This window comes from Dipodomys spectabilis, unplaced genomic scaffold (genome assembly GCF_019054845.1).
Source record: "Dipodomys spectabilis isolate Male_0828 unplaced genomic scaffold, ASM1905484v1 ptg000071l, whole genome shotgun sequence".
NCBI classification, from domain to species: domain Eukaryota; kingdom Metazoa; phylum Chordata; class Mammalia; order Rodentia; family Heteromyidae; genus Dipodomys; species Dipodomys spectabilis.
In genome coordinates this window covers 1,664,330-1,684,417 of record NW_024870748.1, presented here as the reverse complement: position 1 = coordinate 1,684,417, position 20,088 = coordinate 1,664,330, and the positions used below count along the sequence as shown (strand labels likewise).

The following is a 20,088-nucleotide window of genomic DNA, read 5'->3' as shown; positions in this document are numbered from 1 at the left end:
GCTGAGTTATTGCTGTTTGTAATAGAAAATTCAGATCTGCTGTTTACTTAGGGGAAAATGGAAATAGCTAAGTTAGACAGCTTGAAATTAATTTGGAGGGAAACATTAATCATTTCTGTCTGGACCTTGTTTTTTAGCAAGCTAGGACCTCTGGCCAGCAATAAATCAGTTTTTGTTTCCTGGGGGGTAGCAAAAACCAAAGTTAGTTTTCAATTGTAGAAAATTACAATTGTTATTGAGTTTTAAATCTGATAACGTTGACAATTTGTAGGCAACATTTCATGATGCTACTTCTTTCGGGCAAAAATACTTACTGTTCTGTTCCTTGGATATACTGTTATGCTCTATTAGAGATGAGGCCAATGACTTAATAGAAGAGATTTGATTATCTGCAATTTGAAATGTGAATGTTTTTCATTAAATGAATCAAAACAAAATATGATTTAAAAAAGCTGACCTCTATTTTGCAGAGGTGACAAATTTTGGTAAAATTTAAAATCCCTCTGACATCTTTAAAAATATCCTGGGAGGAGTTCTCATATCAAGTATATCCAAGTACAAATTGGGAGTGAATATATTGTTTCTACAGTTTTCAATTTAGTCTTCTCATGTTACTCTTCTTTCAGAAGCAAATCATCAATGATGACTACAACAACAAACTTTCATGAAAAAAAAAATCTTTGTTTCTGTCCAGCTCAACAACAACACTACCTACTCTCATGTGATTTTTTTTTTTTTCATTCGTGGGGCTTGAACTCTGGACCTGGGTGCTGTCCCTCAGCTCTTCAGCTGAAGGTGAGAACTCTACCACCACTTCTGGTTTTCTGGTCGTTAATTGGAGATAAGAGTCTCATGGACTTTCCTGCCCAGGCTGGCTTTGAACTGCGATTTTTAGATCTCAGCCTCCTAAGTACCTAGGATATGGGTGCGAGCTACCTGTGTCCAGCTAGGTGATTTTTTTTCTATCCAACTGTTAGTAACTTTAATGTAGTCCCTCTCAATCTATGCTAAGTGAGCTATTTAATTTTCTATTTTATTTAGTTTCCACTTAACCAGATATAAGAATATCCATTTCCTAAACAAACAAAAGCCTTAAAAAGAAATGTTTATAAAATGTAGGTGCAAATTGTATTCCAGCATTTTAGCCTTAGACAATTTTCTTTCCTACAAGGAAATAATGAGCATCAATTTTAATGTGGGCTTTTTTCTAATAAATTAAATGAAAGATTCTATAATAATGCTAAGGAAAAGCAATCTGAAAGTTGTAACTATCTCTTTAGCTATTCAATTTTCTTAAGTTTGTTGAAGGCTCTTACTTATAAGCCATCAGATTTTTTTCTTAGCAGTTTCTAAAACATTATAGTACAAACATCAGTTACTATCAATGGAGATTATCTTCCTTCTGTACAAGTTACACAGTATGAACATACTACTCTGAAGTATACTTTTTACCTTTGTGCATTTTGTTTTACATAACAGTGCCTGGCACAGTATAGTAGCTACCTAAAATGTTGCACAAATGAATTTACCTCTAATCTATCACCTATGGATAGCAAATCAAGGAATTAGAAGTATTATGAAAATCTAAATTTGTAGAAGTTCACATAACTGTATTACGAAGGTAAATATCAGTTTAGCATGTTAAAATTAATTGATTATAGGGATTTCTCATTGGAGTTGTGGCCATATATACTGAATCCAGATAGAATACTTGATCTGAATGCAAGGCAGCATGTTTTACAGTGGTACTGTATTAGGGAAATCTGGCAAGTATAATCACTATATCCACAGGGTACCACTTAACTGGTAAGTTACTTAATGAAATGATAAATATGTTTAACTCAAAACTTTTCTAGAACATACCAATTGTGTAGAGTAAAAACTCACTTGTTTTACGTGGAGCTACATATGTGGTACAGGATGTATTTGTTCTCTGGTATTTGTTCCCTACTGTTCTTCCCTTTGCTTTCCTTTCCCTTTCTTTTTCCTTTTCCTTTTTCCCCCCTAGGGAAGGGTCTTAAATCTAAATGATCCCTCAGTTTACCTCATATCCGTAGTATATATTTATTTACTGTAACAGGAAAGAAGAATATATAGTCAATTTTGTACTCAAATCACTGCACTGAGGGGATGAGTTATTTTAAAAATACATTTGAAGGATCATTTGTGTAACATGAATAATTTTCCCCTAATTTATCTGTTTTAATTCCTGAGTTTTAAATAATAGGATTTCTAGCCATAAGGGAACACATATGAAAAATATGTATTCTGAGCATGAATTTTCTGCTTTTAATATTCTTATCTTGATTTTGTGAAAGTGAGCAACTTAGGTAATCTAATTAATTTTAAAGATAATTTTAAAAGCAGGAAAATGTTTCTATTGCATAATATTCACATATATACATACATACATACATATGACACATACCTAATTCACTTGGGTGTTTTGAGATTCATGGATCTTATTAACACAAAGCAATCACATAAATAATGTAAAATCTAATTTTCTGTTTCAGACTATCAATCTTCCTTACTTATTCCCACTGCTTTCATCGTTTGACTGACTCAGGTTCTTGTAAAGTTGTAAATTATTGTGAGCATATTACAAATGAAATTCATTAAAAATTAAAGTAACTTACTCCAAAATACTGAATTTTAAAATATTATATTCTCTATAGCTTCTTTGGTTCGGAGCTTAGTTTTCAAAATCAAGAGCATCATCTGCAGTTTTTTTTTCTTTTCAGCTCCCCAAATAACTTCTGCATAAAGACCACTTGATGAAAAGATGGCCCTTAGCTGGCCTTAGGTTTCTATATGCTGTGGACCATTACCTTTAGTGGTGCATTCTTGGCTTCAGGAAATTCTCTTTCATCCAACCTCACCCAACGTTGTATGAACTGCTGGACCATAGGGTTTTCATTGTTGACAATCTGGAAACCTGTAATATTGGCTCCGCCATGCATTACTCTTTCCAGCAAAATGTCAGTAAAACCCTGAAAAGATAATGAAAGGGAATTATGATTGTAGGAGACCATGTGTTCCTACTTACTGTATCTATTTGAGTACTAAGGATGAAATGGAAATTTCCTTCCTTAGAATTACTTACTTGCAATAAAGAAGCTCTTGGATATGAAACTGGTTCTTAGAGTACCATGTCTGAAGCTATAGGTAACATAAAATATGCATCCTTCCCTTTTACCATCTTTTATTTATTGTAGCTGCTACAGAGACAAACATAAGTGCCAACTTCAAGCAAATATTTTGTTTCATTTACCTGTATTTTCAGTCTTTTTTCACTGAGTAAAAATATAATACTTTATGTAATTGGAAAATGTTGAACAAGTTTGATCCTAATGAGATCTATAAAAATCTTTTCTTTAGCTTAACATGCCAAAGACAACAGATTGCTTCAGAGTCTAGTGATGAGTACTTTAGACATTTTGTAATTCATAGCAATACCGGTGAGTGAAAGTGATAGCTTGGTTGTATTAAAAAACCTTAATATATGTCTAATGTGTGTCCACCAATGAGTCTTGACATCTGCATAGCATCTACCATTTGCTTTTTACCTTGCTTTTATTACCATTGGTTATCATCTCCTGAAATAGTCGCTTCAGGATTCATAACTAAGACATTTCCTTCTGGGCACCACCAGTTCCATTGGATATTAATGTCTTAGTTACCACACCCAAGAATTGGTACTACTTTTATTGGATTCTTATCTTCTGCTTATTGCCGTTAATATGTTAGACTCCTTAATGCACTCCGGCTAACTTTCTATTCATAAGGAAGTAAGGAGAGTTCTTCTTTGTTAGATATCCTCAACATTTTAAAGTGAGAATATTTAAATACATAGAAGCTTAGTGAGAATATTTAAATATATAAAAGCCTCGAAAGAAGAGTACAGTAAGCACCCATATAGTCACTCTTCATAGTTAAATGTTAATTTATTCCTAATTGTCCATTAATCTGTTTCATTTTTAGGATGCACTTCAAAATAAGTTGTAGATATTATACTTTACCCATTATGAATTCAGCATGTAGTTGCTAACTAAAGTTCAATGTTTGTGTATAGTTATTTTCTCTTTCCCTTGCTTTACAGGGTAAACTTTACATCCAATAAAATGTACAAATCTTAATTGTACCACTCAGTGGGTTTTGAATTCCCTATTAATTATTGAAATGCATATCATTTATTCTTTTTTGGAATTCTAGAAACATTTTCTTGAAGTATAATAATCATATGGAAGACTAAACCAACCTTCAATGTATATCTTGATGAATATTCACAAACTCAATACAAGTTTAGACCCAGTATTCAGAAATGTCCCTGTATAACTCCCTAATCACTGCCTGAACCCTGAATCATTAATTTTACATTTCTATAACATGAGTCACAAGACAACCTTAGGAAATACTTTTGTGAAACGTATTTCTCAGTTGTTATTTACAGCCCCTTTTATCTTCATTTCATATATGGAATAGGAGGCCAAGGAAATTGGACAGTAAGCCAAGTCATTTGATTTGTTTCACTGAGAATACCTCCTCCTTCCTGATAACCACAAAGTGTTTTATGAATTAATACTAAATTATTATGATAATATTCTTCCAAATGCCTTCTTTATGAGAGAAAGTAGGACTCAGTGTTTGCTTCCATTTGTTATTCTTTGAACTAAAAGAAGCAGAGACTAGCTCGTGTGCAAAGTCTAGTCGCTACTATCATTAGAGCTCGAGCATGTTCCTTAACTCTTTCTTTCCCAAACAGAAGTACAAATAAAAATGGAAGACAAAACTTAAGTGAATATCTTTAATTAAGATGCTGCCAAACCATATTTGACAGTAACAAACAGCACATGAGAAAACTGACCAACTATCCATCTTCCTGCCATTGTGGTCAGAGTTTAGCTTGTATCATAAAAGCCTGGACTGGAGAATCAGAATTCACTTCCTTGGGAAGAAGTGCTTTTAAACCTTTCTGTTTCCAAGTGTAACTGACCAAAGGTACACTAGAAAGCTAAGCAATGTGTCCCACACTGATAAGCATCCTGTTTACCCCAAACCCATAGCATACTAAAATAGTAAGCAGAATTAAAGTGAATGGAGGGAAAAAGGACCCCAGAAGTCTGACTTCTGCCTTAAGGCCTAGAGTCAGATTTGCTCTTCTACTTACTCCCAAGAATCTTCACCTTGTCACACCGACCCACACCTGTTCTCTCTTAGAAGTCTTCTTTCTTCAGGGAGCATATTGTAATTTGAAAATGCTTTTATAGCCCTACTGTGTACTCATTCTGTAACAATATTTCAACCATAGCACAGAGGACAAACACGTTTCTCAGTCAACCCAGGTTTTATGACAAATATAGCCAGGAATGAGTTCTGGTACACAGTAGGCTAAAATTAGCACAATGTTCCTGATGATTGCGCATTATGCAGATCAGGCCACGGAAGATCACTGCAACCCTTTCTTCTTACTGACAAGATCTCAATATCACTAGTTCCTACTGAGTGCCTTGAAGTCTTATTAGGGAAGACTTGAAGAAAGCACGTTAGTGTACCCCATTGTACAAAGTAAAGAGAGCAGAAGTAGGTGGAAAAACAAATGAGGCAACAGATGCTTAAGTACATAAAAGAGCTCCTATTGCTAAATGGCAAGAGTTGATTGGCTTCTAATCCTAATTCTGCTCCTACCTATTGGTGCACAATTTGCTTGTTCAAAATTTCTGTCAGATTTCATAACTTGAATATCATTCTAGTACTCAACATTTAGGCATAGCAAACCCCAGTGCTCAGAGATAATCCACAGCATATTTTCCCTAAGCCCTATGAAGTGGTAGAAGACAGAAGTAAGGAGAAAAGTTTGGCAAAAGTTTCAGTGTTGGAAGCATAACTCATGTTATAGTTCCTCCTTAAGACTTGGTGAACCAAAGTACTCAAGGTGGTCAACTTAATTCTAAGTCTCTCAGAAGACCCCCCAAAAAACTAACATTCAATAAATGACCACTAAACATATGGTCGGCAGAAAGGGAGAATAAGAAGGTGGAGGTCATCAGAGAAGAGGTCGCTAAGGAGAATGATGTTGCTGGCTCCTGCTCATATTCCTACATAGATTCCAATTTTGAAAAATAAGTTTATCATTATTTCTCTATCAAGTTCTTAGAATCTATTGTAATGTACAACCATAGCTGGCAAAGTTGTTTGTTGAAGCCCAAGACCATCCACCTCATCAGTGAAATCACTAACGTAACAATGCTAACCAGTAGCATACAATAGGTAGGAAATAATGAATGGCAGAGAGTAGAAGGAATGAAGAGTACAAGAGAGGATAGAAACTTAAAGAGCAGGAAATGCTGGGCTCCTGTCCTCCGTATCTGCTATCCAAAATTTAAGATACTATTTGTTTCCATAATTTGTTAGACTTTAATCATTGGGCTGGACACAATCCATATGGTATTAATACTGAAGCTTTGTATCTTTGATACCAATATAAAAACAATAAAATAGAACAGAGACCATACAACTCACATAATATAAAAAGAGAAATAAAATACAAGTAGGATGATGGAACTTATGAGAAATATTCTGATTAAATGAGAAGATTTCTGGCCAATGATTATTTATATACACCCATGTGATTAAGACATTTCACTTGTCTATGATTCTTTTTGTTTTTGTTTTTGTCAGTCATGGGACTTCAACTCAGGGCCTGGGTACTGTCCCTGAACTCTTTTGCTCAAGGCTAGTGCTTTACCACTTTGAGCCACAGTGCCACTTCCAGTTTTCTGGTGGCTAATTTGGAGATAAGAGTCTTATGAACTTTCCTGCTCCAGCTGGCTTGGAACCGCTATCCTCATATCGCAGCCTCCTGAGTAAGATTACAGAGGTGTGCCACACTCACCCAGCTTGTTTATAATTCTTTACAGAATTCACTTCTTGATTGGCTATACACAGACCTTGAGGAGAAATATTGATGAGTGCCTCTAAAAGGCTATTTACAGGCATTAACCCAATAGAAGTGATCTTTAAAAACCTGGATGAAAAGGGCAGAAAATAAAAGATGACAGTTATAGAAATTAAGTGTTAGGATATAGTTTCTGGCTGGGGGAATATATCGATGGACATTCACTTATTATCTCAGTACATTAAGGCATTTAACTTGTCTAACAACTCTTACGAGATTCCTTTTTTTTTTCTTCTGGCACTGAGGTTTTGTGGTACTAAGAATTACTACTACTTGAGCAGGCTTCCAGCCCTTTTAACAATTTATTTTTCAAATGAAGTCTTGAATTTTTGCCCAAACTGTTCAGGAATGTGATTCTCCTATTTATGTCTCTCCCCACCTCCTCTCCCCTGAATGACAGGTACTCACCACCACCTCATGCTTATTGGTAGAGATGAGATCTCACTAACTTTTCCCATGCGCTGCCTTCAAACCATAATTCTCCTGATCTCTGCTTTCTCAGTAGCTAGAATTACAGGCATGAGCCACATGTCCAGCATCAGATTTCCCTTTAAGAGTTGGCCAGATAAAGGTTTCAATTGAAAATACTGACTGAGTCTCTTGAAAAGCTCTGCAGATACACTAGTACAACAAACATAAGCATCAAACATTTTGGTCAATCAAGCGGAAAACAAAGGCTTAAGGTTAGTGCTAGAATGATGGAAACTAGGAGAGAGGTGTTGAATGAAGGCAGGAGTCAGCTGGATCCTGGACTACTTTCTATTTAAGTTCAATTTTGTATTGCATGTACAGTTTCCATTTCCCATTGACACTTTATATTGTGAGAAATTATAGTCTCTGAGAATTGAAAATAGGCCTAATTTTTCCCACAGGCTTAACAAAGGCGTTAATGGGAAAGAGGTGACCAAGAAACAATTAGCAAGCCTGAAAACATTCATTTAGATGGAGTAAAAGTGAGAGACTGAGAACCACACAATATCTGAAACATAAAGTAAATAAAAAACTCAAAAGAGCTTTGGAAGAAATAAAGAAGTTAAGAGAGAAGGGATGTCTGATGGGCTAATTGACTCCCAATTTGCTATTTTCCCTTCTAACATGGTCCAAAGTGTGTTGTCTTTTGTCACATTTCTAGTTTCTATTTTGACATATGTATGTACAGTTTACAGATACTAACAACAGATGATTACTTGGAAAATTTTAACAAACATGATAACATGAAGAACTTCCCTTCTAGTATTTTATAAATACCTTTTAATTAATATAAAGTACATTTTTTCTAATACATTTAAAATATAATTTTATCTTGGACAAATATTTCTAGATTTGATGATTGATAAGCACATAGAATGCATAGGAGAGGGAGACTTGATTATTTGAAAAGGTTGGTTTCCCTTATTTGCAATAACTAGTATATGTCTGGGAAAAGCAGAAAAGGTCAGATAAGATGATGTTAAGTGAAATGAATCCCAAGATAGGGACACAAGTGGTTTTTTTCTTCCTTGCTATTGTTTCTAATGTATTTATAAGGTACCATGTGCTTTTTTTTTGTTGCTTTGTATGTCCCTCCCCCATGGTATAACCCTTATTTTCACTATATTTGATGTTGGTATAATTTGGGGAGGGGAAGAGAAAAAACAAATTATTTAAATAGTGATACAGATTGACCCATTGCAACAATGAAATGTACAAGACGCTATGTCAAAAAATGAACTTTACAATTTAGCCATGTGTGTGTGTGTGTGTGTGTGTGTGTGTGTGTGTGTGTGTGTGTGTGTATGTGTGTGTGTGTGTGTGTGTGTGTGTGTGTAGCGCTGAAGAGGTGGGAGAGAAGGGATGGTAGGGGAAAAACAAAGGAGGAGGCAACAATGCTGGATAAGAAATGTACTCATTACCTTGCTCATGTAACTGTAACCCCTCTGTACAGTATTTTCACAATAAAAAAATTAAAATAGGGATACAGGTGGACTCATTGCAACAATGAGATGTACAAGTCGTTATGTTGAAAAATGAACTTTACAACTTTGGTGGGAGGTGGGGGTGTGGGGTGGGGTGGGGGTGGGGGAGGATGTGGGTGTGGGGGGGTGTGGGAAGAGATAGGAAGGGGAAACAAAGGAGGAAGCAACAATGCTTGATAAGAAATGTACTCATTATCTTGCCCATGTAATTGTAACTCCTCTGTACGGTATTTTCATAATAAAAATTAAAAAATAAAGTTCAGCAAAGACAATGATGCAGCAGAGCTGAGAACAAATTCCTTTCTACAATGTTGTATGGTAGGCCAGGCTTACAGTGTTAGCTGACTATTTCCATGAAGGGCAGGAATTGGCTGGATCTTCATCCTGCTTTACCTTCTGTCAATCCCAACTTAAGCCTCTATAAAGACAATAATGCAGTGGAAATGTTCACTGAACACCTAGAGGATCAAAGGAAATGTAAGAGGCTAAGGTCTTTGACAGAAGGTTTGTCTAAGAGTAGGTTTTGTCTTGCTCCTGGTTCTTATTAATGTACTATGTCATTATATTTAAGACAATTCCTTATTTGTAACTATTACCACATTTGTCTTTTTATATTTACTCATTTATTTCAATTAGATTTTTATTATCTTTACACGGTTATACAAAGTGGTTTTAATTTCAGAAGTCAGGTATGAGTACAATGCATTTTAATCAATGTCATACCTCCCCATCTTTCAGATTTGTCTTTTTGAGTTGACAATATGCCTATTTCAAGTTTGGGTACAAATGCCAAATATGTCTAAAACCTCTAGACAAAAACCTAGCATAACATACATGGCCACCAAACATATAAAATAGGCACACAGATAAAGTATATATAAGGTTGAAGAAAAATGGTGGAAAAAAGGAGATGCATGCTGAGGGAAAAAAACCACCTGGTTGTTAGTGTATCTTCCATCTCTATTGCTTTACCATGTAATGACTGGAGATATAGCTCAATAGGAGAGTGTTTGCCCCTACCTACATGGCCCTAGGTTCTAGTCTCAGCACCACAATATATTTTCTTTTCTAACAAATTATTAAGGTATATTAAAATTATTAAGATATATTAATTGTTCAAAATAATGCATTTCATCATGACATTTTCATATAGATAATATACTCTCTTCTTCCTCCTCTTCCTCCTCTTCCTTCTTTTTTTTGGTAATATTATTTGAAGTTTGCTAACTAAGGTCTTCAGAAGTTTTGTTCAGAAATTTTGATTCCTTGTTTCTCTATACTTTACAAAACTACCATAAGTGAAATGACTGTCCAGACTGAATATCTCCTAGGACAACGTTAGAGTGTGGCCACAACTATTATATATGCACCTCTGGCTATGGTTAGTTTCCTAGCCCCTGGACATTTTTCCTTTCACATTATAAAATGTACAAGGGAGATTTACCACACCTTTTTTTCCAGCACTTTAAATATCTGGCTTCCCTAAGTATTTGTAAAGTTGTCCACATAGATTTTTATTGCTCAAAAGCTATTAGGGAGAGAGTAAAGGTAAAATAATAGAGAAAGCTATTTCAGGAGACAATGTCAGACTAAATTTTTGTATTTCTTCTTCCTTCTTGGCTTCCCATTTCTTTATTTCCCAGGATCACCAGCAGTTGGTGATGGCTATACACAACTATTATGTGGGAGAATTCAGTCCTTGATTTCTCAAAATTTCTGTAAAAATCTAATGAAGCAGAGTTATGCTTCTAATACCAAACCTAAGAGATAAAGGAGAAAAGAGATAGTGGAAAAAGGTATACATAGAGTCTATCAGATTTCAAATTATTCTCCATGGCTATCACAGCCTCCACCATTGCAGCTGCCTCTTAATCTCTCTTTATTATGTGAGCATGTCTACAATGTTTCATCCTTATTCATTCTGCCTGAGGAGTAGGGCATAACTTACTCATCTAACCAGCTCTAAATATTCCTGTGAGACCTTCTCATGTCAGACGTACTCCAACTCAGGCCATTCAGGCTTTCATGATCTCTCATTTTCTGCTGTCCTGGTTGTGTCTACATTATGCCTTCAACACACTTCATATGTAGCTATCTTTAACCATGCCATTTTTTAATTTTATGCCAGACCTAATATTTATTAGTCTTTAAATCTGATTGACACCATTACCTTATTGTCCAAAATAACCATGTTATTCTTCATAATGAACAATTTATCAATGTATTAGTAAAATAAGTATTACAGTTATTAAAAAAAATACTACACAAAGCCAGGCACCGGTGGCTCACGCCTATAATCCTAGCTACTCAGGAGGCTGAGATCTGAGGATAGTAGTTCAAAGCCAGCCCAGGCAGGAAAGTCCATGAGACTCTTATCTCCAATAAACCACTAGAAAATCGGAAGTGGTGCTGTGACTCAAGCGGTAGAGTGCTCACCTTGAGCTGAAGAGCTGAGGGACAGCGTCCAAGCCCAGAGTTCAAGCCCCATGACCGACCAAAAAAAAAATACTGCACAACTTGGGGGGGAGGAAGGGGGAGTTGGGGAGATGGGGACGGAAGGGATGGTAGGGGAAAAACAAAGGAGGAGGTAACAATGCTTAATAGGAATTGTACTCATTACCTTACTCATGTAACTGTAACCCCTCTGTACACTATTTTTTACAATAAAAATATAAAAAATACTGCACACATAAATTGGATATATATACGTTACCCATTCCCTCATTTTTCTCCTACTTTCCCTCCACTCACCCTTCTGTCAAGTTGTACAGATCACTTCCCACATATATTGTATATTGCTGTTGCATTGGTTTCCCCCTTGTCCTTTGTCTCACCATTCTGTTGTTCTCCTTTACTTCCCTAATTCAAATAAACGTATATACAATTCCAGGGAACCAAAATCAAATACAGTGACAACAGAGGATATACCATAGGGGGAAGAACATACAAAAGAAACAAAAAATCATGTAGTATATTAAAAACAACAACAAAGAAAAAAACCTCTTGTGTCCATGTTTGGAGTTCATTTCGCTTAGCATCATCTTATACGATCATATGCACATAGCTATTGAGCTAGTCTGCTCATCTGATAAGATTATCCTAGACATATACTAATTATTGCAAATAAGGGGAACCATAGGACCTATGTTTCTTTGTGTCTGGCTTACTTCACTTAATTATGTATTTTTTCCATGCCATTTTTCAACCTTGGTATCTTTGTCTCATCTCTTCATCTAGAAAGTATCTCTACTTCATTACCTATATCTTAACATTTCTACTGTAATTTCATTCTTTAATAATCCATTTCTTAGAGAACATTAGAAGGTGATCAATACCGAAATATAGTGGCACCTGTGAGTGACAATAACAAATCAAAATTACTGAAAGCTCTTTACATAGACCTGGGGAGCAGATTAATCAGTATTGTGCTTGCCAGTGCTCAAGAGCACCATCTGAAACTTTGTAGGCTTTGATCAACAACTCCATAATCCTTCCTCTCAGCCTCTAGTGACTATAATTCTTTTTTCATCTATTTAATTGTAAAGGTGATGTACACATAGTGACTACAAGTCTACTTACTAAGAGTTCAGTTTTAAAAAATATTGTGCCTATAAAATCATCATCAATCCTCCTGTATCCATTTCTTAACTAGGTACAATTGCACCAGTCTTGTACCACCATGCACAGTTTAATATAAATGCATTTTTTAATTTCTGTGTTTATTTTAGGAGGGATTTGTTGGGATATAATCCCATTGTAAGTAAAGGAGCATCTGTAGATCCAGAAGTAGAAATACTGGGCCTTATGACACTTCTACTTTTAGGACTTTTGGGAAAAATGCCATGTTACTTCACAAAATGGCTACACTAATTTATATTCCCACCAATAATGTATAAAAGTTATTTTCAGCATCTTTACTAACAATTAAAATAAGTAAAATAATAACTAAGAGGCATCTATATTAAATTTGTCTCTGTCCTTTACTAAAATCTGTGCTATTTTATTTTTTTCCTCAATGATTGGGCCATGTGCACAGGGGGCTTGAATTTGGGGCCTGGGTACTGTCCCTGAGCTCTTTTGCTCAAGGCTAGCACTCTACCACTTTGAGCCATAGCACCACTTCTGGTTTTTGGTGGTTAATTGGCGATAAGAGTCTCACAGACTTTCCCCTCCCTGGACTGGCTTTGAACTGGGATCCTCAGGTCTCAGCCTCCTGAGTAGGTAGGAATACAGACATGAGCCACCAGAATCTGCAAGCCCTGTACAATCTGAGGACTGTACATGGACCTTTGTCTTCTCATGACTTCTGTGCAGTAAGTACATGTTTTTTATAAAAACAATTATTTATTTATATTGTAAAGGTGATGTACAAAGCAGTTATAGTTATATAAGTTAGGTATGAGTACATTCCTTTATGAACATTGTCACCTCTTCCCCCTGAGTAAGTACATTTAAATACTGTCCAATGCAATTGATGAAAAAACTCCCTGTTTTGCTAAATGGAATGTCTGTTAAATTCATTTTAATATTTCATAGCGATTTTAATAATTATATACTCCATGACTTTTATGGGGTAAATCTAACTGCATCCAATTCTAGTGTTTACATTTCACCAATTCTGTTTGGCTAAAGCTGATGGCTTTGTTGGCTAATTACCACAGTGGTTATGTCATTAAAGTTTATGTTCAGAAGGAAGAGATTAGATTATATGAGAGAAAGCAGACATAGTACTATCCATAGGGTGAGTGGAAGCTCTCACCTTCTTCATACTAATATTTACTGCTGTGCACAAGAGTAAAGAAATATAGTTTCTCAAAGTGATTCTATTCAGAGGGAAACTACTCACTTGCATTTGTAAGTTCTGTTGTATTTAATCAATTATATCACTTCTTAATCACCTAACACCTGTTTGAGTCAGTGTACTTTTGCCCACATTTGAACATAGCTTTATACAATGGACCACAACTTTGTGCCTGAGCAGTTCATGCAGGGATTTTTAGGTACCCTTGGTAAGGTTTTCAAGGCCATTTTTTTCCACATGATGAAACATCTGTCATCCAAACACACAGTTTTTGATTTGAGAATACCAAAAAAACCCAATCTTCAAAAGATTCAAGTAAACATAATTATATTCCATGCCCCTTGCTTTACACATACTGAAATCCATTTTCTTTCTAGTGTAGATAATTAAGAGCTGAAGGTAAATATATTCTAGTACTATTTTTGAGCATTTATTTTCAAGATATTATGCAGATATGTCTTTCATATAACATTAATTTGTGGGTGCATTTTGTATGTAGAGGGGAAAAAAGACCAAATTAAGTGGTTGACTTTCACTGAGTTGTTGATCATGAGCAAGAAATGGGGAGGGTGGCCTGCCAAAGGAGATTAAAACAATAGAATGAGGACTGGAAGGTTGCCAGGGATGACAATTTATCTCACAATTTGGATGAAGGGTAGCTGTTTATTTTATGCTATTTGAATTATTTATCTGGGTGATGCTTCTATACAGAAATGCATAGTAATTGTGGCTACTCAAGTTATCATGTTGCTAATGAAAGACACAAGTCTTTTCCTGGAAATAAGGTCCATCCTCCAGGGAGCATGTAATGTGCAGAGTGAAAGATTATACCATACAAATTAGCACTTGATTACAGGCTGCTTGTATTGTTCACTCTTTTATTCTCTAAAGCAATCAACAAACATACTGTGAGCTGTTAGTGCAATGGTGAGCCACACCAAACTTGTGCACCACCCTCATAGCACTTCAGTGTATTAGCTGTTATTTGTAAGAATAAACAAATAATAATGACGATAAACAAGTGCTGTTAGTAGAGGAAATAGCCACTGATGTCTTTTTCATTAACAGCTTTATTGAATTGCACTTTATATACCACAAAATTCTTCCATTGGACACTGATCTTTATTTTGGTAGCAGAATTTTATTTTTTTTTAATTTTTAAACATTTTTATTTTATTGTAAAGATGCTGTACAGACAGGTTACAGTTACATCAATAATGAGTACATTTCTTTTGGAGGATTGTTACCCCCTCCTTTGTTTTGGACACTGATCTTTTAAAAAGCATATGTCACATCAAATTTTAAAACTGGTCAGAGGTTTGCATGATAGTATCATGGCCTAAAGAAGCCTTATATAAGTTGTCCTATCTTTTATTCTGTTTTAATATTTTTTTTTCTTATAATTCAGAGAACAAAGCGTGCTCATATACTGTTCCCTATGTATAAACATTTCCTGATTTTCATGTAACTGGACCTTTCTTATCATTTAAGGTGGGTTTTTTTGGTTAGTCCTGGGGCTTGAACTCAGGGACTGAACATTGTCCCTGAGCTCTTTTGCTCAAGGCTAGCCCTCCACCACTTTGAGTCACAGCTCCATTTTCTGCTTTTCTGGTGGTTAATTGGAGATAAAAGTCTTACCGACTTTCCTGCCTTTGGACTGCATTCCACAGATTTTCGCTTTCTGAGTTAGCTAGGATTACAGGTTTGAGCCACCAGTGTCTGGCTAGGGTGTTATTTTTAAGTCACCTTTTCTACACACTCTTCTCTGGCCACACATGTACAAATGCTATAGAGACAAAAAGTTCCTGTAAAGAACTTTAGATCAGCACTAGCCAAAGTGTGTACAGACTGGACAATTATTGTTTTTTACCAGTCTGAAATGATACAAAGAAAAGAAAAGTAAGAATAATTTTGTATCAACCTTTGCTGCAGTTTGACCTGGTAATATAACTGCTGAATGTCATAATGAGAAGATTGGACTCCTTTTATATGTCTTAATGTGTTCATTTTAGCGAACTAATTTTTGTCATTTTTTTTTTTGGTCGATGAAGATTTTGGCGGAAAACTGGTTCATCTTTACAAGTAGCTTATGAATTAGTTTTTAGAGGGCATGATCTAGGTTGGGAGAGAAAACAGAATTGTCAATTAATTTTGCTAGGACATTGGTTTGGAGGTGGTGTTTCTTACTAATTTCAGATAGAAAGGAAGGAGTGAAAGGAAGATGGAAAGAGTGAGTAAAAGTGAGTAAGAAGGATGGGTGGGGAGTAACATGGAAAACAATGTTTCACTCTAATGGGGAAAGAGAGAATGGGTATCTGAATGTTGGCTACTTTATGCTAATACATTCTAAGTGCATAATAGGAAGTTAGACTCTAGACCAATCCCCATTCGCCATTCTCTTCGTATTATACCAAACTGTATCAATTTGAAGAAGAAATTGAATCATGAGCCATCAGAGAGATTTATAGACAGGAGACATGACTGGGCTCGCTGGGACTCAGAACCAGTGGGAACTTTTCCCTCTAAGCCCACTCTCATTGTCTGCAAAGCTGACCTCCAGTTTAATGAGCTCTGTGTTAACATGCCATCTGCTAAGGTGTCACTGATCACAACACATGGATTTGCGTATGTCATTTTTTATTTAGAACATTACAATTGGGAGCACAAAGAAAGGGAAAGTAGAGAAAAGAACAAGAAGACCTGGAAGGGGAAGGGAGCAGACGGGAGTAGTTGTTATTGGCAAGCAAAACAGCATGACTCAATCTCATTCAAATCTGGTTTTGTTTTAAATGGAACAGGCTCTTTTCTCTCTCAGGTACATTCTGAGATATGGTAAACTGCAGAGTTCACTTTGTCAAGCTTAATCTGGGCTGTCTTTTTGGATTCTATTTTATGAGTAATGCTTTTCTATTAGTAAAAAGTTTGATGTCATCTAATATCCCTCCATTAGCATACTAATCACATGAAAGAGGTGGCTGGAGAAGAAAAGAGAGAGACAAGAGGGAGAGGGGGAGTGGAAGAAGGAGGAGGAGGAAGGGGAGGGGTAGAGGGAGGGTGGTGAGGCTCAAATTCAGTTTCACAAAGTTGTCCTAGCTCTTTTATCTATGATTACCTCACTCAAACAGATACTTTGTGCTTTTTAGATTTTTCTTATTGAATATGTTCTCATGTGACTGCTGTGGAGCTGGACTTCTGATTCTGAGATATTTGGTAAGTACATTGGGAAGAGCAAGGAAATCTACCAATTGTCTATCCAACCTGGATTGGAAACCTAGCTTTGCAATGGATTATCAATGAGAGTGTGAGCCAGTCAAGTATCTTTTCTGACTTCATTTCCTGATCTTGGAGAGGCTTGAGGAGATGGGTAGACAAGAAGTTTCTCCTTATAGTAGTTCTGAGATGATCAAACAGGAAGTCTAAAGAAAATAGCTAGCACAGCAGGCCAAGTGAAGATACAGTTATTTTCCTTCCTTCTTCTTCCCAAGCACAATGACTTGCTTGATTGCCTGCTTCTGCTGCTCTCTACTACTGACAGCTGACATTACCTTACCTTACTTCCACTTGGGGACAACTGTCCTTAATCTAGGGACCAAACTAACTGGCTAACTGGTACAGCACTGAATGAGCTCTGCGATGTCTCATGTTCTCCTCTGGAAACTTCAATTGCTTAGATTTCTTATTTTTTTGGGTTAACAGATATCTGTTGTTGTACCATCACATCCCAGATCTAGGACTGGTAGCATTTCTTAAAAGGTAATAGTTCAATTTTCAGTAACACACACACACACACACACACACACACACACACACACACACACACACACCCCTCAAATAGATCTAATTTGCTTTCTGTCAACTGCTTGATAGAGTATTTTTATTGATTAATCACATCTTTATCTCTTTATAACTAGGATAAAGGTACTTTCACTCTTCTTGGCATTTTCCTGTCTGTACTGATTTTAAAGCTTCAGTCCACCTTAAGATACTGTAGTCTCAAGGATAACGTTGCTGGGGTTTTCTCCCCTCATTTTTTCCTTATCATTCACAGCTGCTATGTCTATACTCTTGCTGTGTCCTAACCTACCCAAAGTGGCCTTCTAAGAAGGACTAAACATGTTGGGATTGTTTCCCAAATTTTAGTCATTAGCATGGTCCCTTTATAGTTTATTTTGCTATAAAGGTGAGTTATCCAAACTATAATTTACTTAATGTCTTTTCTTTACATTGACATGGGTATTTTTGGACCTAAATATCTGCTTTAACCTTATTGTAAGGGATGTTATATGTAAAAATCAGTGTCGATGGGATAGTTACAATTTACTATTAATTTAAAAACTAATAAAATTTGAAAGAACTTTTTACCATGTATGACCTAAAATTATCTCATGTCCAAATAGCACCTTTTTGGTAAATATTATCTGACTCCATTTTATACATTAAGAAGCAGGTTTATAGGGCTTTCACTGACCATAAGTCTAGTTAAATGAATTCCTGGAAATCAAACCTGTCTACTAGCTTCTAGTCTAGTGCTTTTTTCTTTCATTACCCCACCCTTCCTCATTCCTTTGCATCAATTCTTAAACTTGGCTTATGAGTCTGGATTATTGAAATATATAACAAATTAAATAATGATATGTAATATGCCTGGGAATACAGTGTAAAGATCCTTATCTCAGACCTTGTTCTTGTTGTAAGAGAAAGAGAGGCCATTTAAATGGCAGGTTGCATACAGGCTGGTTACTCTGGGACTAGAGTAGAGAAACAAGACTTTCTTAGTCCTGGAAGAGAAAACAAGAATCAATTATGGAAGAACTTGTAAGAAGAAAACACATCATCAACTGTTACAGAATTTTAAGAGACTTACTTGCTCTATTGGGATATCCACTCCTGGCCTGACCAGATCACCTTTCTGGCTCATGTTCCTGGTAGAATCTTTTGTTTCTTTCAAGGATTTCAAAATGTTAGAAAAGTTTGCAGCTTGTTTTCCAATCTGAAATGTACATCCTGACCTGAGAAAGGACTTTGCTGAAGCATTCATGAGATATCCATTTTCTTGCTTTAAGGGAAGATTCATATAAAAACACATAGAACTCTTTGCCAAGTAGATGGTTTAGTATCAAAGGAGACACTTGAAGCTATGGTGAAAGTGATTTTAAGAAGCTTAGCTAGGCAGAGTGAATGTCCTTCAATGCACATGTGTAGAAGAAAGAAGTGGTTGGTTTATGGTGTTGTAACACCAAGACTTAGTTTTAGAGTTTGTTCCCCTGAATACATATACATCTTCAGCTTTCACCCAGCTGGCTCATCTTGCAAGGCCAGATGGCTCATCTTGAAAGGAAACATCTTCCTTTTTTGACCACTCAAATAGCTTTTAAATAGTTCTGGTTTACTCTGTATGTGTATGCCTTTGCTAGAGGTGTTTGGGAGTATTTTTATCTGCTTAAAAGTCTGGAAACCATAGAAGGGACAGTCAGTTTCATAATTATTATCAAAGATAAGCAGTATTTCCCAGATCTATTGCCCAAATGCAATTTGATATAAAGTATAGAGACTTCTGGAAACACATGGCTGAGTTTAAATGGAAAGAAGGTCACTAGAGAAAGAGAAGAGGTAGCAGCTCAAAACATGATAAATAAGTTTTTGTTTTCATTTTCCAGACTGACTTGATACTATACATTTTATTTTTGATTGTTATTCTAAAGGTGCTGTGCAGAGGGGTTACAGTTATATAACACCACTTTCTTTTGAAGGGAAAAATTGTGCTTGATTTTGTAACAGCCATACAAGATCATTCACTCTCTTCTGAATTGTGTGGTTTGGATTAATTCTTTACTTCAACTTTGTCCTAGCAATTCTCACCTCTCTCTTTCTGCCTCTCCTATGTCTGTCTGTCTGTCTCCTCTACATTTTTGCATATACTAGGTAAGAACACTTCCACTGGAGGTATATTTCCACCCTTGCTTTTTGAATGACTCTGAAACTGTCCTTGAATTTTTTTATGTATCCCAGCCTGTCTTCAAACTTAAATCTTCTGCCTCCACCTCCCAAATGCTGGAATTACATGTGTGTACTACCACACCTGGCAGAAATTGTTTTTTGTAGTTTTTCACTCTGCAGGCTTTCATTTCTGCCAGATCTAGGTCTGAAAACTGAGAGAAAAGCTTTTCTGAAGAATAGCCACTTGAAGATTAGAAGTCTGGCTTGAAATTCTAGAATGAGAAAGGTCTCTGTAGATCATCTTAGGTCAACTGAAATAACCATTTGTGCACAGCTCAAATATCCCTTTCAGAAAGAAACTGACAAATTTCAAAGGTCTTCAGTATCTTCCTGGGTTTTCAAATAGAAGGTGTTTGCTTCCTGGGCAGCTGGCAGTC

At 36.0% G+C, this 20,088-nt stretch overlaps 1 protein-coding gene across 1 annotated transcript in view; it reads right to left on the bottom strand.

Annotated features, from left to right (window-relative positions):
* The window catches only part of Gria3 (glutamate ionotropic receptor AMPA type subunit 3), a 261,812-nt gene that overhangs the window by 91,476 nt on the left and 150,248 nt on the right, over positions 1–20,088 (bottom strand). Inside the window, exon 5 of the mRNA XM_042682411.1 lies at positions 2,832–2,993. Coding sequence (XP_042538345.1) covers positions 2,832–2,993 — 162 coding nt within the window. The remainder of the gene's footprint in view (positions 1–2,831; positions 2,994–20,088) is intronic.